General features: G+C 49.2%; 1 protein-coding gene across 1 annotated transcript in view; it reads left to right on the forward strand.

Annotated features, from left to right (window-relative positions):
• Positions 1–15,537, forward strand: part of LOC119397688 (fibulin-1) — a 64,820-nt gene that overhangs the window by 29,682 nt on the left and 19,601 nt on the right. Inside the window, exons 13-16 of the mRNA XM_037665111.2 lie at positions 895–1,092; positions 3,155–3,280; positions 13,032–13,172; positions 14,853–15,038. Coding sequence (XP_037521039.1) covers positions 895–1,092; positions 3,155–3,280; positions 13,032–13,172; positions 14,853–15,038 — 651 coding nt within the window. The remainder of the gene's footprint in view (positions 1–894; positions 1,093–3,154; positions 3,281–13,031; positions 13,173–14,852; positions 15,039–15,537) is intronic.

Here is a 15,537-nt window from a genome sequence, read left to right on the forward strand (position 1 = left end):
CTCTTTCTGTTTCATTCTATGCTATGCTTTGCTCTCTCCCCTTCTCCTTTCTCTCCCCTCGCCTTAACTTCCCTTTCCCACCCCCTTGCGATACTATACTCTACAAGGCTATGTTTTGTTCTACTATCGTGCCTGGATAGCCGAGTGGTTACGATGATCGCCTTCGGATCGTGGGTATGCGGGTTCGAATCGAGCCTCGTCAAGAAATTGTTTCTCCACGAATTTTTCTCTTTTTTGCTATCTTTTTTTTCTCTCTCTGTACTATTTCTCTCGCCCATCCGAGTTATTGTATCCCACGCCGGATAAATCGGCGCAGCGGTGGAAGCGCGCGCTGGGCGCACGTGTTCGGCGAGCGAAGCAGAAGATGAAGAAGAGAGAAGCAGAAGGTGAAGGAGAGTCGTTGCGTTGCACGCTCTAGAAAGGTAGAGACCATTCATGACGATGATTGTTTATGCGAACGCGTAACGACATAACGAAAAGCATAACTGCTCCGCTGTAAGACCACATTACGGGCGGCTAAAATCATTGGACTATATTTCTTGGTTCCTAATGCATCTACTCCAAGAAGTCTCGCTAGCTTCTGTAGCGTTGCGCCTTATATATGAGCCGGCCACGAGCTCAACGTGCTTCGTCATGGCTCACCGCTGCCCCTTCTTTCGCATTACCTTTTTTTTTCTTTCTAACGAGCTGCTCGGCGGGCCACCGCGAATGAAGACAAGACGGAAAGTAGGAAATGTGCCGGAATGACAAAAGCGTGTCCACTTTTTGTCGTGGGCGTTGCAAATCTTATTGAATGACTTATTACCGTCCGAGATCGAACTTCGTGACGGCGCAGTAAACAAACGGAGTTGAGTGTAGCACGTGGGCGTAATGATGACGTTCCCTCCCTGTCAGACATCAACGAGTGCGAGGAGTACACGCACAGCTGTACGGGTCATCTGCAGTGCATCAACACAAGGGGCAGCTACCTGTGCGAGAGACGCCCCGATGCGTCATTTCCTGTTCCCAGCTCCCCTGCGACCAAGGGAAGGCCAGGCGACCCCACGTGCGGGGCCGGTTACCGCACCGATCCGCTCACGGGGGCGTGCAGAGGTACGTGATTTTGTGAAAAATTCCAAGAACACGACGTGCGAGCAGAGGGGCTCGTATCAGACTTGGCTGTAATGAACTTACAGCTAAACTACTTCTTGCTGTAATGATTAACGCAATGAGTTACTTTTGAAGGCTGGTAATTTAGTAATGCAATGAATTTACTTTCAGCGAGTAGTTTAGAGAAGATTTATCATTACTTTGCCTATTATTTTTAACTAAAATATAGCATGCCCGCTTCCCTTATAGTATAAAATATTGACTAAAACAGGAAAGAAAATTAACAAAGACAACTTAACCTGCGTGCTGAACCTCAAACGTGAGAACAAGATAGGCCATCGGAAAAGCCGCGTAACACTCGAAGCCTTGAATAGGGTGGCATGAATAACTTTTGTCAAAGTAATTTCATTACTTTTCAAAATTAATAGTGATGTAATGCCATTACATTCCCCCATGCTCTAACGGGTAATGTAACTTAATTACGTTTGAAACATTCTGAAAAAGGGTTTCAGAACGCCGCCTGGACCCGTGCCTGCGAATCACTATTTCACCTGGGCTACCCCGATCCGTGACGACCTTTCATTGCCGCCTGTGGCTTGGAGTGTCTTTTTCGAACGCCTTTGCTTGCCGCATCGGGATGACAGGCAGTGCTGTCTGTGACCACAGCGGTAGCGAAGAAACCATTGAACACATCCTGTGTCAATGTTCTCAGCGCAGCTCTCTCCAGCAGTGTTTGCGTGCGTCTACGACCAGCGGCTTTCTGAGCAATCCATCTTGGAATGGGGCTTCACACCGGAAATAAGCGACGACGGCACTGCTGAAACTTCTGCGAGCAACGCGACTTGTTGAGCGACTATGACACTCCCCTGTGCGTGTGTCCCTATCCTTTCCCCAATGAAGGGTAGCAAACCGGATACAGTAAAACCTCGGTGATACGAATCTCGCGGGGTTACGAAAAAATATTCGTATCATCCGAAATTCGTATCACCAGAAACTATGGAAATTTAGTATGCGACAAAAGAAAGTTGGCATACGTTTTGATTTAGTGTGTCTCAGGGCCGCAGCGACGTCATGAAGAGCTCTGAATGATTACCAGTAAAGTTTTTAGACGCCAACGATCATACTTGTACTCGTAAATATACGGTGCATGAGCGCCTGTGTAATTAATGAACCAGATGTGTTGTGCCCCGTGACCGCTTGTGGCCCCTTCCTAATCTTACTACGCTTTTCTGCATGACAACAAAGTACTGCGGCACAAGTGACTTAAGAAGCGCTTTGCACACGATAGATAGAGGCCAAGCTCCTTCGCCAAGACCGTCCGCTTCGTCTCTTGGGGTCTTCATCCACGTTTCATGGGACTTCATGACGGACCCGCAGCCCAAGTTTCAGTCTTCTTGCATCGACGTGGCAGGCACGTGTTAACACAGTACAAAGACATTGCTGCCTCGAGCACCGGTGCACGCTTCAACGCGTCTAAAAAAAAATCGCGACGTCAACGTCGTCTGTAATCTAAACGCTAAGGCGCATAAACGCCTCCAAAATTCGCGCGCGCTATCTCGGAGGCACGAGGCACCATTGATGGTCGCGCCGTGCGCATGTCCGCGACCGCGCGTGACTACCGCGTCTTCCGCGACAGCGCGGGCCGCACCTGTGCGCCAGCGTACGTTCGTATCAAACGTCGCGGAGTGCCAATCGGTTCGCAACACCCGTACTCCAATACATTGCAGGCTAATGGGCCTTGGCCGGGGCCACAGAAAAATTCGTATCACCCCGAAATTCGTACGAGCCGTGATCGTATCACCGAGGTTTTACTGTATTTACCTGCTAGTTAACCTGCCTGCCTTTTCGAATTACATTTGTCTATCTCTCTCTCTCTCTCGAGTCATTGACCACTTCATACTTTTTTATTGCGATGAAGACTGGCCCTTGGTGTGCACATGCGTATCATATGTGGGCAGTAAGGCCCGTGTTTTGTATTAATTGAAGCAGTGTGACCACTGCACATCTCGTGTCTACGACTGTCGTCTCCGTGTAGTTAATGTTAAATGTAAATCGTGTGACGCAGACATCGACGAGTGCCTGGAGGACAAGCCGTGCGGCGTCAACGAGGTGTGCCGCAACGCTCACGGTGGATTCGAATGTACCTGCAACCACGGATACAAGCGTGACTCGGTCTCGGGAACCTGCAAAGGCGAGCAATTCTCTTTAACACGAACATATTTTAGGCCGCGATCCACGAAGACTTAACCGTCGCAGATATGACGTTGGTAAAATGTACTCTAACGAATGACAAAGAAAGAGTTCCGTCGCCAGGAATCGAACCCACGACATCTCGGTGCGCGATGATAGGAGCCCGGCGCTCTACCCACTGAGTTACCGACGCACATGCACGAGGCTCCGCAAACGCGCCTAATACCTCTCACACATTCTCTCTCGCAGGGTGATCTTCGTTTGCGAGGCGGTGTCGCCGTCTGTGAGCGGTGAAGTGATATACTGCGCCATGAGTCCTAGAGACCGGATTTTAAGCAAATGCGTTCCTTGCGCTCCTATCGCACCACTTTGATATATCATCTTGCCTTAGAGGTCAAGTAGGGCTTTTATAGCGTTCTTATAGTGCCTATAAATGCCTATTTTTGGCGTTTGTGCCTAAATCCCTTTAAGTACCTATATTTTTATGCCTATTTTCAAAATCGGGCATGCATGAACACTATTTAGCCTCAAGTTTTGCTTTCGAGTGCAGTTTGAGACCGTTATTCATGTTACTGGGCAACACTGACTGTTCGGAACTCTATAGAGCAGTGGTTCTCAGCCATTATTGTTTCGGGGACCCCTTGTGGACTGATGGAAGTGATGAGGGACCCCTTGCAGTGAGAAGGGGGGGGGGGGTCATAAGTTAACTCAACATGCAGCGAGAGATAGGTGCCTTTTGTTTCTCCCTGGCAAAGTAGGCTCAAACTAAAGTGCCACGCTAATTCGATCTCAACAGCTTGTCATTAAGTTGTGCTATCTCCAGCCACAGTTAACCTGTTTCTAGCTATGTTTCCTCTTCAAATATGCAAGCGTGGAAATAGCATGCTGGCGTGCATATGTAGTACAAAACTGCAACAAAAGCTTCACAGCCATCTAATGGAGAAGGGGGAACATAGGTCAGCTCTGCCGCAATGCAAAAATGCTGTGTGGTGAATAATATCAAAAATGAGAAGGGGCCGTTGCCACAGGACATAATGTGCGTCCAAAAAACAAGTTTGTTTTTTTTTTCGAGGATGGGTTTCGCGGTCCCCCCAAAAATGGCTTCGCGGTCCCCCATTTGAAAACCACTGCTATAGCTTTCAACATAGTCATGTAGTTCAACCAACTCGCGGAAAACAACCGCTAGCAGCACTGAAATGGGACGCGCCGACAAGCATACGCCGCCCCGCTGACATGACGCGAGCGGTTGCCGAATGCGGAACCGCAGAGAGCAAAGGAGAAAGAGAGAGCAATAAACGTTTATTTACGAAACAGTGTTTCGAGTGATGCTCGGTATTATTCTAAGGTCAGAGGGCTCCCTAGTCCAGGAACGCTCTGGCTTCGACTGCCCTCTTGGCCCTGATGACGAGTTTGTCGCTGGTTTGTCGTGTACTTAGCTTTAGGTGCACGTTAAAGAACCCCAGGTGGTCGAAATTTCCGGAGCCCTCCACTACGGCGTCTCTCATAATCATATCGTGGTTTTGGGACGTTAAACTCCAAATATTATTATTATTAGAGTTTGTCGCTGGTCTTCCATGTCCTCGAGGGCGAGCTTGGCCTCCCACGTTTCGGTTAGGTGGTCGTCGTTCGTATTTGGCACTTGATTCACGTCCGTCTGCGGTTGCATATTGTCACGGGGTCGTGAAATCGACGAAGGGAACTGTCGTCGTGTTCAAGCTGAAACTTTTTATTTTGCCGAACTTGTGGCCAGGAAATGAAAACTGAAGCTACAGCAATAACGCTGTACACTGATAGCGGCGAACAGGGCGTCGGCCGGCGATAAAACTGCCCATGGCTGGGACGCGCCGTCTTTTATACATCACGCATCGAACTTTCCAGTCTTATCACTGGTGGTCGCGCAAGCTCTGGAATAATCTAGGCTATTCGCGTCCTGCGCGCAATCTTAACAAAGTGATCTACTACAATCGCGAACCTTATCGAACACTGCGACATGGTCAGCGTCGAGCGTTGCTAACCGTCCTTGCTGGTCAAACCCGACTACATCAAAATAAAACAAGAAGCGGGCGTGGCAATATCGCGGTTTGCATGACACGGGCATTCCAGGAGCAAATGTGTCAGGGTGTCCGGTAAGCTGCAGAGCGGGAACATGAAGCTATGTTTCGTTGGGTAGAGGCGGTGCATTAATATTCCATGTATGTGTGTGTTGCTTTGCAGGCGTCTGATGATCACGCTTTCTTCTTTGGTCGGTTTTGGATGTGGTGGAGGGTACACCTGGCGCTCCAGTCTGTATAGTGCTGAAGTAGCGACGAATAGGTGTTCTGTACAGCCTCCGTCTCTTCAGCCACGGGTCGGGTATCCTGTGGGTCCAGGACAGCCCGGCTGACGTGCGCGCGGGCAGCGGCATGAGCCACCTCATTTCCCTGTAGACCCCCGTGTCCTGCCACCCCTATTACGCAGGTGAATGGGAGTAGAGTGCTTCGCCGTTTTATAATGTTACGTGCATCGGCTGAGATGCGGCCCTTCACATAATTCCTGCAAGCTGCTTGCGAGTCGTTGAAGATCACCGCGGCGTCTGTACATGTGGTTGTGGCGAGAGCGATTGCCGCTTCTCCCGCTGCTCTTGAGTTGCATGCCTTCACCATGGCCGACGCTAATTAGGCACGTTCACACCGAACGCGGAGCACGCAAGCGGGCAAGCGGATTTTCAAGGCGGAGAGGCAGCGAGGCCGCGTGGCTGTTCAGACCAACCGCGTTGCCTTCTGCCCTCTCCGCCGCGGGGATGGAGCAATCCACCAATCGACGGCGGACGTGTTACCATCTTGCGGCACTACGCAATACTGCGCGCGCGCTTTTCGGGCCCTGTTTGGCTGCGGCCAAAGCGGCCAACTTTTCCGCGCGGAGAAAATCGGTCCAGGAGCGATCCGGGCAAGCGGCCGCGGGTTTTCCGCTTTTGCGGATAATCCGCATCCGCTTTCCGGATCCGCGCTTGGTGTGAACATGCCTTAACTCTCGGCCCCGAGAGTCTACGACGCTGGCAGCGTATGCGTTTCTACGTGGATACTTGGCCGCGTCGGTGTAGCGGGCGTCCGGGTCTTGCTTGAACTTTCGTTTAATAGCGCCAGTTCTAGCCTTTCGTCTACTTTTGTGGAAAGTCGGATGCATGTTGCACGGGATAGGCGCAATGGACAGGGACTCTCTAACGTCCAGCGGGGTGCGCTTTTTCCGGTCCGCATCGGCGATGTACGTCTCGCTGTAGTTGAAATACCGCAACACCGACCTCCCGGTGGGCGTGAGCTTTAGTCGTTCCACCTGGCTGTTCTTGTCAGCTTCGGCGAGCTCTTGCCACGTGTTGTGGACGCCCATTTTAAGAAGACGTGTAGTAGAAGCTATGGGGGGTAGTCCCACGGCGACTGTGGTTGCCTTTCCCATCATTATGTTAAGTTTTTCTATTTCCGCGGTTTTCAAAGTGAGGTACGGCTTGTCGTACGTAATGAGGCTGGTGAGCATTATTCGTAGGGTGTCATGTTCCTTGAGCCCGTTTCGTTGGCTTGCGGTCCTCTTGATGAGGTGCGTAAGTTGCGAGAGTGTCCGTTGGAGTCTCGGTAGGGTGGCCGCTCCCGATAGAGAGCAGAGGAAGAAATAAAAATTTGGTGTATAACACGCGGCTTCTGTTTCGTTTGTAATTTACTTTTTAAGTTGTTCACCGACAGGGGAGAAATTGTCCCTACTCGATTCGACCCGGCCAATATGAGGCATCCCTCCATTATGGTCTCTAGCAGTCTGGCTATCTGCGTCTGTGCTGACCTTCTCAGCCATGCCAGAAAGAAAGAGACCCAGCAGTGTGTTCACTCCACAGTGCACACTAGACTCACCATGCTAGAGAATAAAGGGAGAGACTGTTCTGCGAACAGAGCACGAAAAAGGACAGTTACATATGGCTATGTTAAACTGTTGGCGCCTTTGTGCCATCATAAACAATAACATTCCTTGCTTTCCTGTAATAGATACAGGTCGCGCACGTCTTTGTTTTGAAGTTATTTGCATTTATGTAAAATTTATTGTGCCTATATTTGCGACGTTGGAGTCCTAAAACATTTTTTGCCTGCCTGTTTTGGGCGCCTAAAACGAGCTTTATTAATTCCTAAAAATCCGGCCTCTAGTCATGACACTAACGAGCGCCAATAGGGAGCGGTTCGGTGACGACGCGGTTAGGGCAGTTAGGGCGCCTCGACCCCAGCGAGTAACGCTGGCGGCGCTAGCATCGAGGAGGCACCCTATTCGCAATTGCGTTCTTTGCCTTTCGCTTCGTGTCAAAGTGCGACGACTCGTTGTCGCAGTAGTGCCGCTTCCACATGCACCAACGGTGTTTCTCCGCTTCCTATTGTTTCGAGTGCAATAGCACCGACAATAATACTGCTGCACTAAGCACCGCAGAAAGACAACGATGTCGATGAGCGAATGTCAAGCCTTGGTGGAGCGAGACAGGCGCCAGCGGGAAGCGGATGCCTTAGCGCGTTCATGGCTCAAGCTGCAAACATCTGCCTCCCGTGTTGCTTAGGCGCAGTGTGGTAGTGTATGCATGAGCACAGGTGTAGGTTACCCTTTTACTTGGGAGCGCACACCTTGCCGTTTCTCGTGAATTTACGACGCTTTGAAGGAATGCATATCGAGTTCCAGTGTTCATGTGCTAGTTGATGTCAGCTTTGCGCGGGTTTCACCATATGCGGCGTCCAGGTACGTGATATTCTACCACAAGGGTTAAATCATGATCATGGGCGTTAGTCGTCGGGATGAAGATGTGCCACTAGACGTCAACGTGTGTGACGGTTCATGCACCGTGACGTGGGTGCAACCACGTCAAACGGTGCTATAAACGATTTTGCGCAGAGGCGCTGCCATGTTTTGATCACGTGATCGCAACTGGCCTTCCCTCAGCCAGTTGCCCCAGCCCACGACCTACTGTACTTCTGGCTTGCCCAGATGTCCCCTCTACAGCGCCCACGTTCTAGTTCATACCGCCTGCCGCTAGGGACGTAACCTACGAGCGTTATGGCGCTGGTCAGCACCTTTTCGCTGACGTCACCTTTAACGCTCGTGGTGATGTTTCGCCAGCGCTGAGCGCTCATATCGTGTAATTATTATGCATTAATGCAAAATACTCCTGAAATAAAAATACGGAAAAGGATTTAGATTTTTTTTTCTTGCATTTAAAAGGATACAGCCGTCCTACACTATGCAAGTCTACGGCTTCCCACGTTAGTCAACCAGTGTGCAGTAAATACTTAACCGCACTGTATAGCTTACTTGACCCTCCGTCTAAGTTTTGAGAAACAGTCACAGTCACAAACAGTCACAAACAGTCTGCGGCCTCGCGAGCTCTCACCGCAGAGTCTTGGCGGCGAGCCCGCGCGGCTGCTGCCTTGCGAGCCCTCCGCTCCGCCGCCTTGTCTTCTTCTTTCATGTTATTAGTATCGAAGTGCACCACCGGATTGCAGCAAGCGCCGCATGCTACAGTTGGCTGTGCTATATGTGGTTTCTGCCTGCGTTTTTATCATGATCAAGGCTTTTGAAAAACAAGAGGAAGAAGACTTCTCTTTCGCGTGAGCGTGCGCCTGCTACAGTTGGCTATGCTTTATGTGGTTTTGCCTGCGTTAATATCACCATCAAGGCGCTCGAAGAACAAGAGGAAGAAGACTTCTATTTCGCGCGAGCTGTGCCTGCAGCGGTTGCCTCTGGAACTAAGGTTGCGCGTACGGCGCGGGACTTTGCCCCATCTTAAGAACCTGGCGAGCCAGCTCCTAAAAATCAGGATCCCAGTAGGAATCGAACCCAAGCGTTCTGCGCGGCAGTCAGGTATTCTACCACAGAGCCACGTCAGGTCTTGAAATGGCTTTGGAAAAAGGCCCTATGCAGGCGTAATGTCGGTGCAACGTCAATTATGGTTGCAGTTTTGGCTATCTAATTTTATAGCAAAGCGATAAACATTACACATGTACTCCTATGATACAAGCGCCATGTCGGGTTAACGTCAGTTGTGGTTCCAGTGTTGGCTCCGCTTTTATAAAGGTCTAATAAACATTACATTTATGTTCCTATGATTCAGCAAGCCATATTAAAGGGTTGCTCGATCCCGGAGGACTACGTTAACAAAAGATATTTACATCACCACACGGTAGCGTGCACTTCGTTTTGGCAATACTGACGTCTGTGCTCTAACGTGAGTGCTGACGTTACGTCAGACCATAAGTTACCCTTTAAACGCCATTGTAGTCGGCGCTCCTGGTAAGCCCACGATGTGCACAAAACTACTAGTACACTTGCAAAAACACGTCGACCCACCTCGTAACGCTTGGCTCAAAGCCAATAAATGCATCATATAGAACTACTCGCTGACAGTTTCGCATGAAACCGATTGCCACAAGGCGGTGGATCGCTTTTTTAGGGGCGAAGCTCCTTATGCCATGGGTCTGTCCATTCTCCGTTTGATTGTAGTAGCCACCTCTAGTTCGTGAAGTGCTCACTAGATGGCGTTGGTGGCGCGCGCCAGGAGGCGGTTAGACGATAATCTGTTTGTTCTTACCCAGTGTATAGAAATATCGAAAATAGAAAACAGGCCCTTATACGTAGGTTATCTAGATATTACCGGGGCGTATGACAACGTTAATCAGGAAATTTTGTGGGATATACTGAAAGAAGTGGGCATAGGTGACGACTGTATACAGCTTTTGAGGGAAATATACCGAGAAAATACAGTTTGTATAGAATGGGAAGGAATAAGTAGCAAGGACAGCGTTGAAATTAGCAAGGGGCTGAGTCAGGGATGCCCTTTGTCCCCGCTGTTATTCATGCTGTACATGGTGAGGATGAAAAAAGCGCTAGAAGGTAGCAACAATGGATTTAATTTGTCACACAAACAGGTCGGTACGATGGTTGAGCAGAAGCTTCCAGGTCTATTTTATGCTGATGATATTGTCTTATTTGCGGACAGTCAAGATGATATACAGCGACTGGCAGATATATGCGGAAGGGAATGTGAGGCTCTAGGACTAGGATTTAGTGCAACAAAATGTGGATTGATGGTATTCAGTGATCACGAAGACCATGTGGTCTTTATACAGGGCCAAAAAATACCGAGGGTAAGCGAGTACAAGTACCTCGGAGTATGGGTAAATGAGGGGGATAGATATATGGAGGTACAAGAGAAAGCATCGGTAGCAAAGGGAAAGAGGAATGCTGCAATCATGAAGCACAGAGCTTTATGGGGGTACAATAGGTACGAGGTGCTTCGAGGGCTGTGGAAGGGTGTGATGGTCCCGGGGCTTACATTTGGGAACTCAGTAGTGTGCATGAAGTCAGAGGTACAATCAGGAATGGATGTAAATCAAAGGACGGTGGGCCGCCTCGTGTTGGGCGCTCACGGGAAGACGACAAATGAGGCTGTAAAGGGTGATATGGGATGGACAGGCTTTGAAGTGAGGGAAGCTCAGAGTAAAATGAGATTCGAAGAGAGGCTGAGGAAAATGAAGAAGAGTAGATGGGCAGAGAAGGTTTTCAGGTATTTGTATAGAAAAAGCGTTGACACGCAGTGGAGAAAAAGAACTAGGAGGCTCACCAGTAAATATACGGCTAGCAGTGCGGGCGATATGGCAACAAAGAGCATTAAGCGGAATGTCAGAGAGGCGGAGAGGACTTATTGGATGGCAGCGATGGAAAAGAAGCCGGCTCTGAGTAACTACCGAAAGGGAAAAAGCGAAATAAGGAGGGAAAGGTTTTATGATAATTCAAGGGGAAGCGCTTTACTGTTTGAAGCAAGGTCGGGCTGCCTTAGAACGCGTAGTTATAAAGCGAGATTCAGTAACGAAGAAGAACAATGTACATGCTGCGGGGGAACTAAGGAAACGATGGAACATGTACTGATTGAATGTGGCGATATTCACCCAGGTATACGTGTGAGCACGAGTCTACATGAAGCCTTGGGTTTTAGGGACAACAATGGAAAGCTGCACACGTCCGCGATAGAAATAAGTAAGAGACGGTTAGAGTATTGGTGGCAGAAAAGTAGAGATAAAGAACAAAAATAAATAATGGGGGAAAAATAAGGTCATTCTGCCTTAAGAGGCAGAGAGATAGACAGTGAATTTATATTGTTTTGGTATAATAACATAGATTTAATCAATGTAGATAAGGTATTAGGCCAACATGAAACAAGGAAGCTTTTTTTTTTCTTTTCTTCTTCGAGCCTGGTGGCAGACATGTCACCTCCCCGTTATAAAGGGGACGCTCATAGCATCCATCCATCCAGGAGGCTTCCTCTTGGCGCGCTTTCTCTTTCGCTCGGAGTCGCCGGATAGAAGACAGATGGCGCTGTATGGCTAGCCTTATAATATGAAGAATGATCCCTAGATGGCGCGTGTTAGCGCGCCAAGAGGCTCCCTCTTGGCGCGCTTGCTCTTTCGCTCGGAGTCGCCGGATGGAAGACAAGGCTGCGGAACGGAGGGCACGGAAGGCGGCGGCAGCGCGCTCGCAGACAGAATCCTGAGGTGAGAGCCCGCGAGGCCGAAGCTGCACGTCGACGTCGCGAAGCAGATCCCGCACGTTAAAGCCCGCGAGGCCGAAGCTGCTCGACAAGCTGCACGGCTGCGGCGAGAAGACCCCGCCGTTCGAGCCCGCGAAGCCGAAGCTGCTCGACAAGCTGCACGGCTGTGGCGCGACGACCCCGCCGTTCGAGCCCGCGAGGCCGAAGCTGCACGGCTGCGGCGCGAATCGGATCTTCAAAATGTGAAGGACCGTGAAGCGGCGAGAAAGCGCGCGTACCGGTAGGCAGAGCCCGAGGCTGTGCGAGCACGTGAAGTGGCTGCAAAACGCATCAGGCGGGCTCTGCCCGAAAGCACCGACGCGCACTTCCAGCGTGACTTCCTTGACAAGTTTCGGCCATAGTTGTGGTGTGTGCGACAGATTGTGGTTCTCAAACAATGTAGTTACAATGCGTTACACGGAAGATTCACACTTTACTGATGATTTGCTCCGGAGCTTCGCCCCACTCATCATCATTCACCACGTGGATCTGCTGCGATTTTTTAAAATTTCATTCGTAAAGTTCTTTTGCTTTTCCTAATCTTTGGTGTAGTTAGAAAACGACATCGCAGATAATCACTCGCTGTAATATTTGGGTAGAAGACATTGTGTTCGAAAAAGAGGTACACCAAGTTTTCACATTCATAAGTATTCAATAAAAAATGGTGTCGGAACTCTGCACACTGCGTCAGTTAGAGCATTTAAGGGATACAAATTTTATATGCGAAGCCACAGCTTATGAGGGTGTTGCAAAATTTCTACCACGAATTCGTTTATTATTTCACCGTGGCTTACAATTCATCAGTAACGTGCACTTTGTAAAAATGTGATGTCCTTCTTGATTGTGAGTTTGAGAGTTTGACTTGATGATTGAGGTTTCTAATTGCAATTTGATAACTTTCTTAAAAATTATATCATAAATTGAAAAATTAGTTTGTGGATTCACCAGATAGTAGATAATAGCGTTTCATTTTACGTTTTACGGCCTTCATATACTTGACGTCATATACATTGAACCTAATTTCCGTCGCTCCTCACCTCGTGGGCCGTATCATATGGTGACCACAAAGTGTAGCCGTCTCGTTTACTTTTCTAATATAAAGTGGCAATAGCATTGCGTCCGTCTTCATGTCCTCACGACCTAAACTAACTGTGGACACATTGCTGCGCGAACCCAGATGTCAACGAGTGCCAGTACGGCGGCCACAACTGTCAGATCGGCTTCCGTTGTGACAACACCCCAGGGTCATTCACCTGCGTCCGGATCTCGGGCTGTGGAACCGGCTACACCGTCAACGCCGCCACCGGCCAGTGTGAAGGTAAATGCAACTTGCGCTATTATTTGCCATAATTTCGCGAATAATGGCTTCCATAATGGCAAAAGAATTATGCAGATGCGACCCACTGTATAAAAAGGATGTCATGCGAAGCATTTTGAAAGCAGGTGGCCGTATTCAGCATCGTTTGGTGTTCCGCAAAGCGTTTCCCGTGTGTACCAACGTGTTTGTGCGCGGCGATTAGTTGTGTGTGTGACGATAGTGGTTAGATGACGATCACCAGCACCGCGACGTCATGATTTCTTCTCCTGACGCATGACACGACGCCGATTCTTATGTAACGTTCTGCACAAGTGGATTGGTCTACGTGAGACGCATTGCGACATCGTCTGTGACTCGAGCTGGTATGGCATCGACAGTCTAAACCGAAAGGGAGTAACCGCCGTAGTTCGTCCCCGCGACAAACAGTTAGCGTTACACAATCGAAATACGCCTGTGCCGCAGTGGCGTAGCCAGAAATTTTTTCCGGTGGTGGTTGAACCATACCTTAAGTACGTTCGCGCATGCGTTTGCATGTGTGCCTGCTTATATACACACGCAAAATTGAAAATTTTGAGGGGGGGGGGGGGATTTGGACCTCTTCAGCCCACCCCTCTCCCCCAGGCTACGTTAGTGTTGTGCCGTGTGGTCTTAAAAGCACCTAACTTTATACTCTAGCGAAGGAATTTACACCAGGTGAAACTGAGTCGATCGGGAAGGAGGTCAGGTTTTACAGTCGAGGGGCGCCTATAGGGGTAGCGAGACCCCCGCACTAATATTTAGTTGTACTATTTATTTATTTACAGATACTATATAAGCGATGGGAAGCGTAGTCGAGCGCGGCAGCAAGTTAGATGGAGTGACGAATTTAAGAATTTCGTGAGAAATAAATGTAATCGACTCGAACGAGATATGGAGATTACTGAGAGAGGGCCTTCGTCGTGCAGGGGACACAAAATAGGCTGATAATAGGCATGTTGATTCAAGTACATAGTAAGGCTATCACAGGTGTGGGTGTCTACAATATATCTCGTATACAAAACTTAAAATAATATTTACACATAAATGCCCCGTCACCATATATCTCACTGATATGCTCTGGCGTTGCTCCGCGTTACACAGCGACAAGAAAAACACTGAAGAGCGGTGGGACGCAGCTCTACGCAGTCCGATATTAGAGGGACAGTTATGGGCAGTACAACGGGCCCGCGAAGCAGCCGAAATGCTAGGTCTTTCGGTCCCAACACGGGAGTGGCCCGCTTCGGGCTAGGAAACTAGCGCGACCTATTGGACCTCAATAAAGTTCTTTCATCCGTCCATCCATCTATCCATAAAAAATGGTTTGCGGAAGCATTCAAGAGCAATCGCAAATTCCTTCAGCGCAAAACAATGGGTCGTACCATGCAAATCATTCGAGTCGTGTTACCGCAAGCGAAAAAGACGTAGCTGATAACTATTTGTTGTGACTAGGGGCTTTGCATGTGACAGGTATACGTCCGTCTCCTACCACTTTAGCAAGTTTCTAAGCGCTGCAGTGTCCATGAGTCCAGAGAGGGCAAAATTCAACGGGTGAAGTTAGAAGTGTGCATATCTGGAGCAGTCGTTGAATGGCATGGCATTCTGCGACTTAGTACTGCTGTGCCTTGATTTTCTATCACTGTTCTCGTTCTGTCTGTATCTCAGACGATGACGAGTGTGCCCTGGGAGTTCACAACTGCGGCCCGAACTTCGAGTGCCAGAACACGGAAGGTTCGTTTCGCTGCGTGAGGAGCACTTGTCCCGCCGGGAGCCGCCGACTGGAGGACGGAAGCTGCCAGGCCATAAACTGTCGGCCGGGACACACAAGCGACAGCTTCGGCAACTGCGTAGGTGTGTACAAAGATGGGGTAGTAATGAGCATGATTGCGAGAGATGCGGATCTATCCTGCAACGCGGTCGACCCTCACATAAGTACACATGCCTAAAATAACTGTTGCTATACCTAACTCTACCTGACTTTTCTTTCTTAAGGAATAAAAGTTAGCGCTATAGCAAGCACTCGTAATTTTCCAGCTGAAGCTTGCATTTGCTTTAGATGACTTGTGTTGACGTACTTCGACAGCAAAGTATTTGGGATCATTCTACGTGGTTACCAAAAGCTGTTCTCAAATTATTGAGGCTTCAGGCTTAACAGCAGTGACTTTACTCAATACTTATAAATGAATGTCTGCTGCGCGAGCGGAACACTTAGCTAATTGCTCCTCCGCTCAATGCTGAGCGGGTGAGCATGAGTGGAGCGGAGAGCAGAAAACGTTCGGCTAAACTGCCTGTCACAGCGTGGACAACATTGCTCACATTCCGATGCCAACGTATTCTTCCCTTTCTCTCC

This window comes from Rhipicephalus sanguineus, chromosome 6, assembly GCF_013339695.2.
Source record: "Rhipicephalus sanguineus isolate Rsan-2018 chromosome 6, BIME_Rsan_1.4, whole genome shotgun sequence".
NCBI classification, from domain to species: Eukaryota; Metazoa; Arthropoda; class Arachnida; order Ixodida; family Ixodidae; genus Rhipicephalus; species Rhipicephalus sanguineus.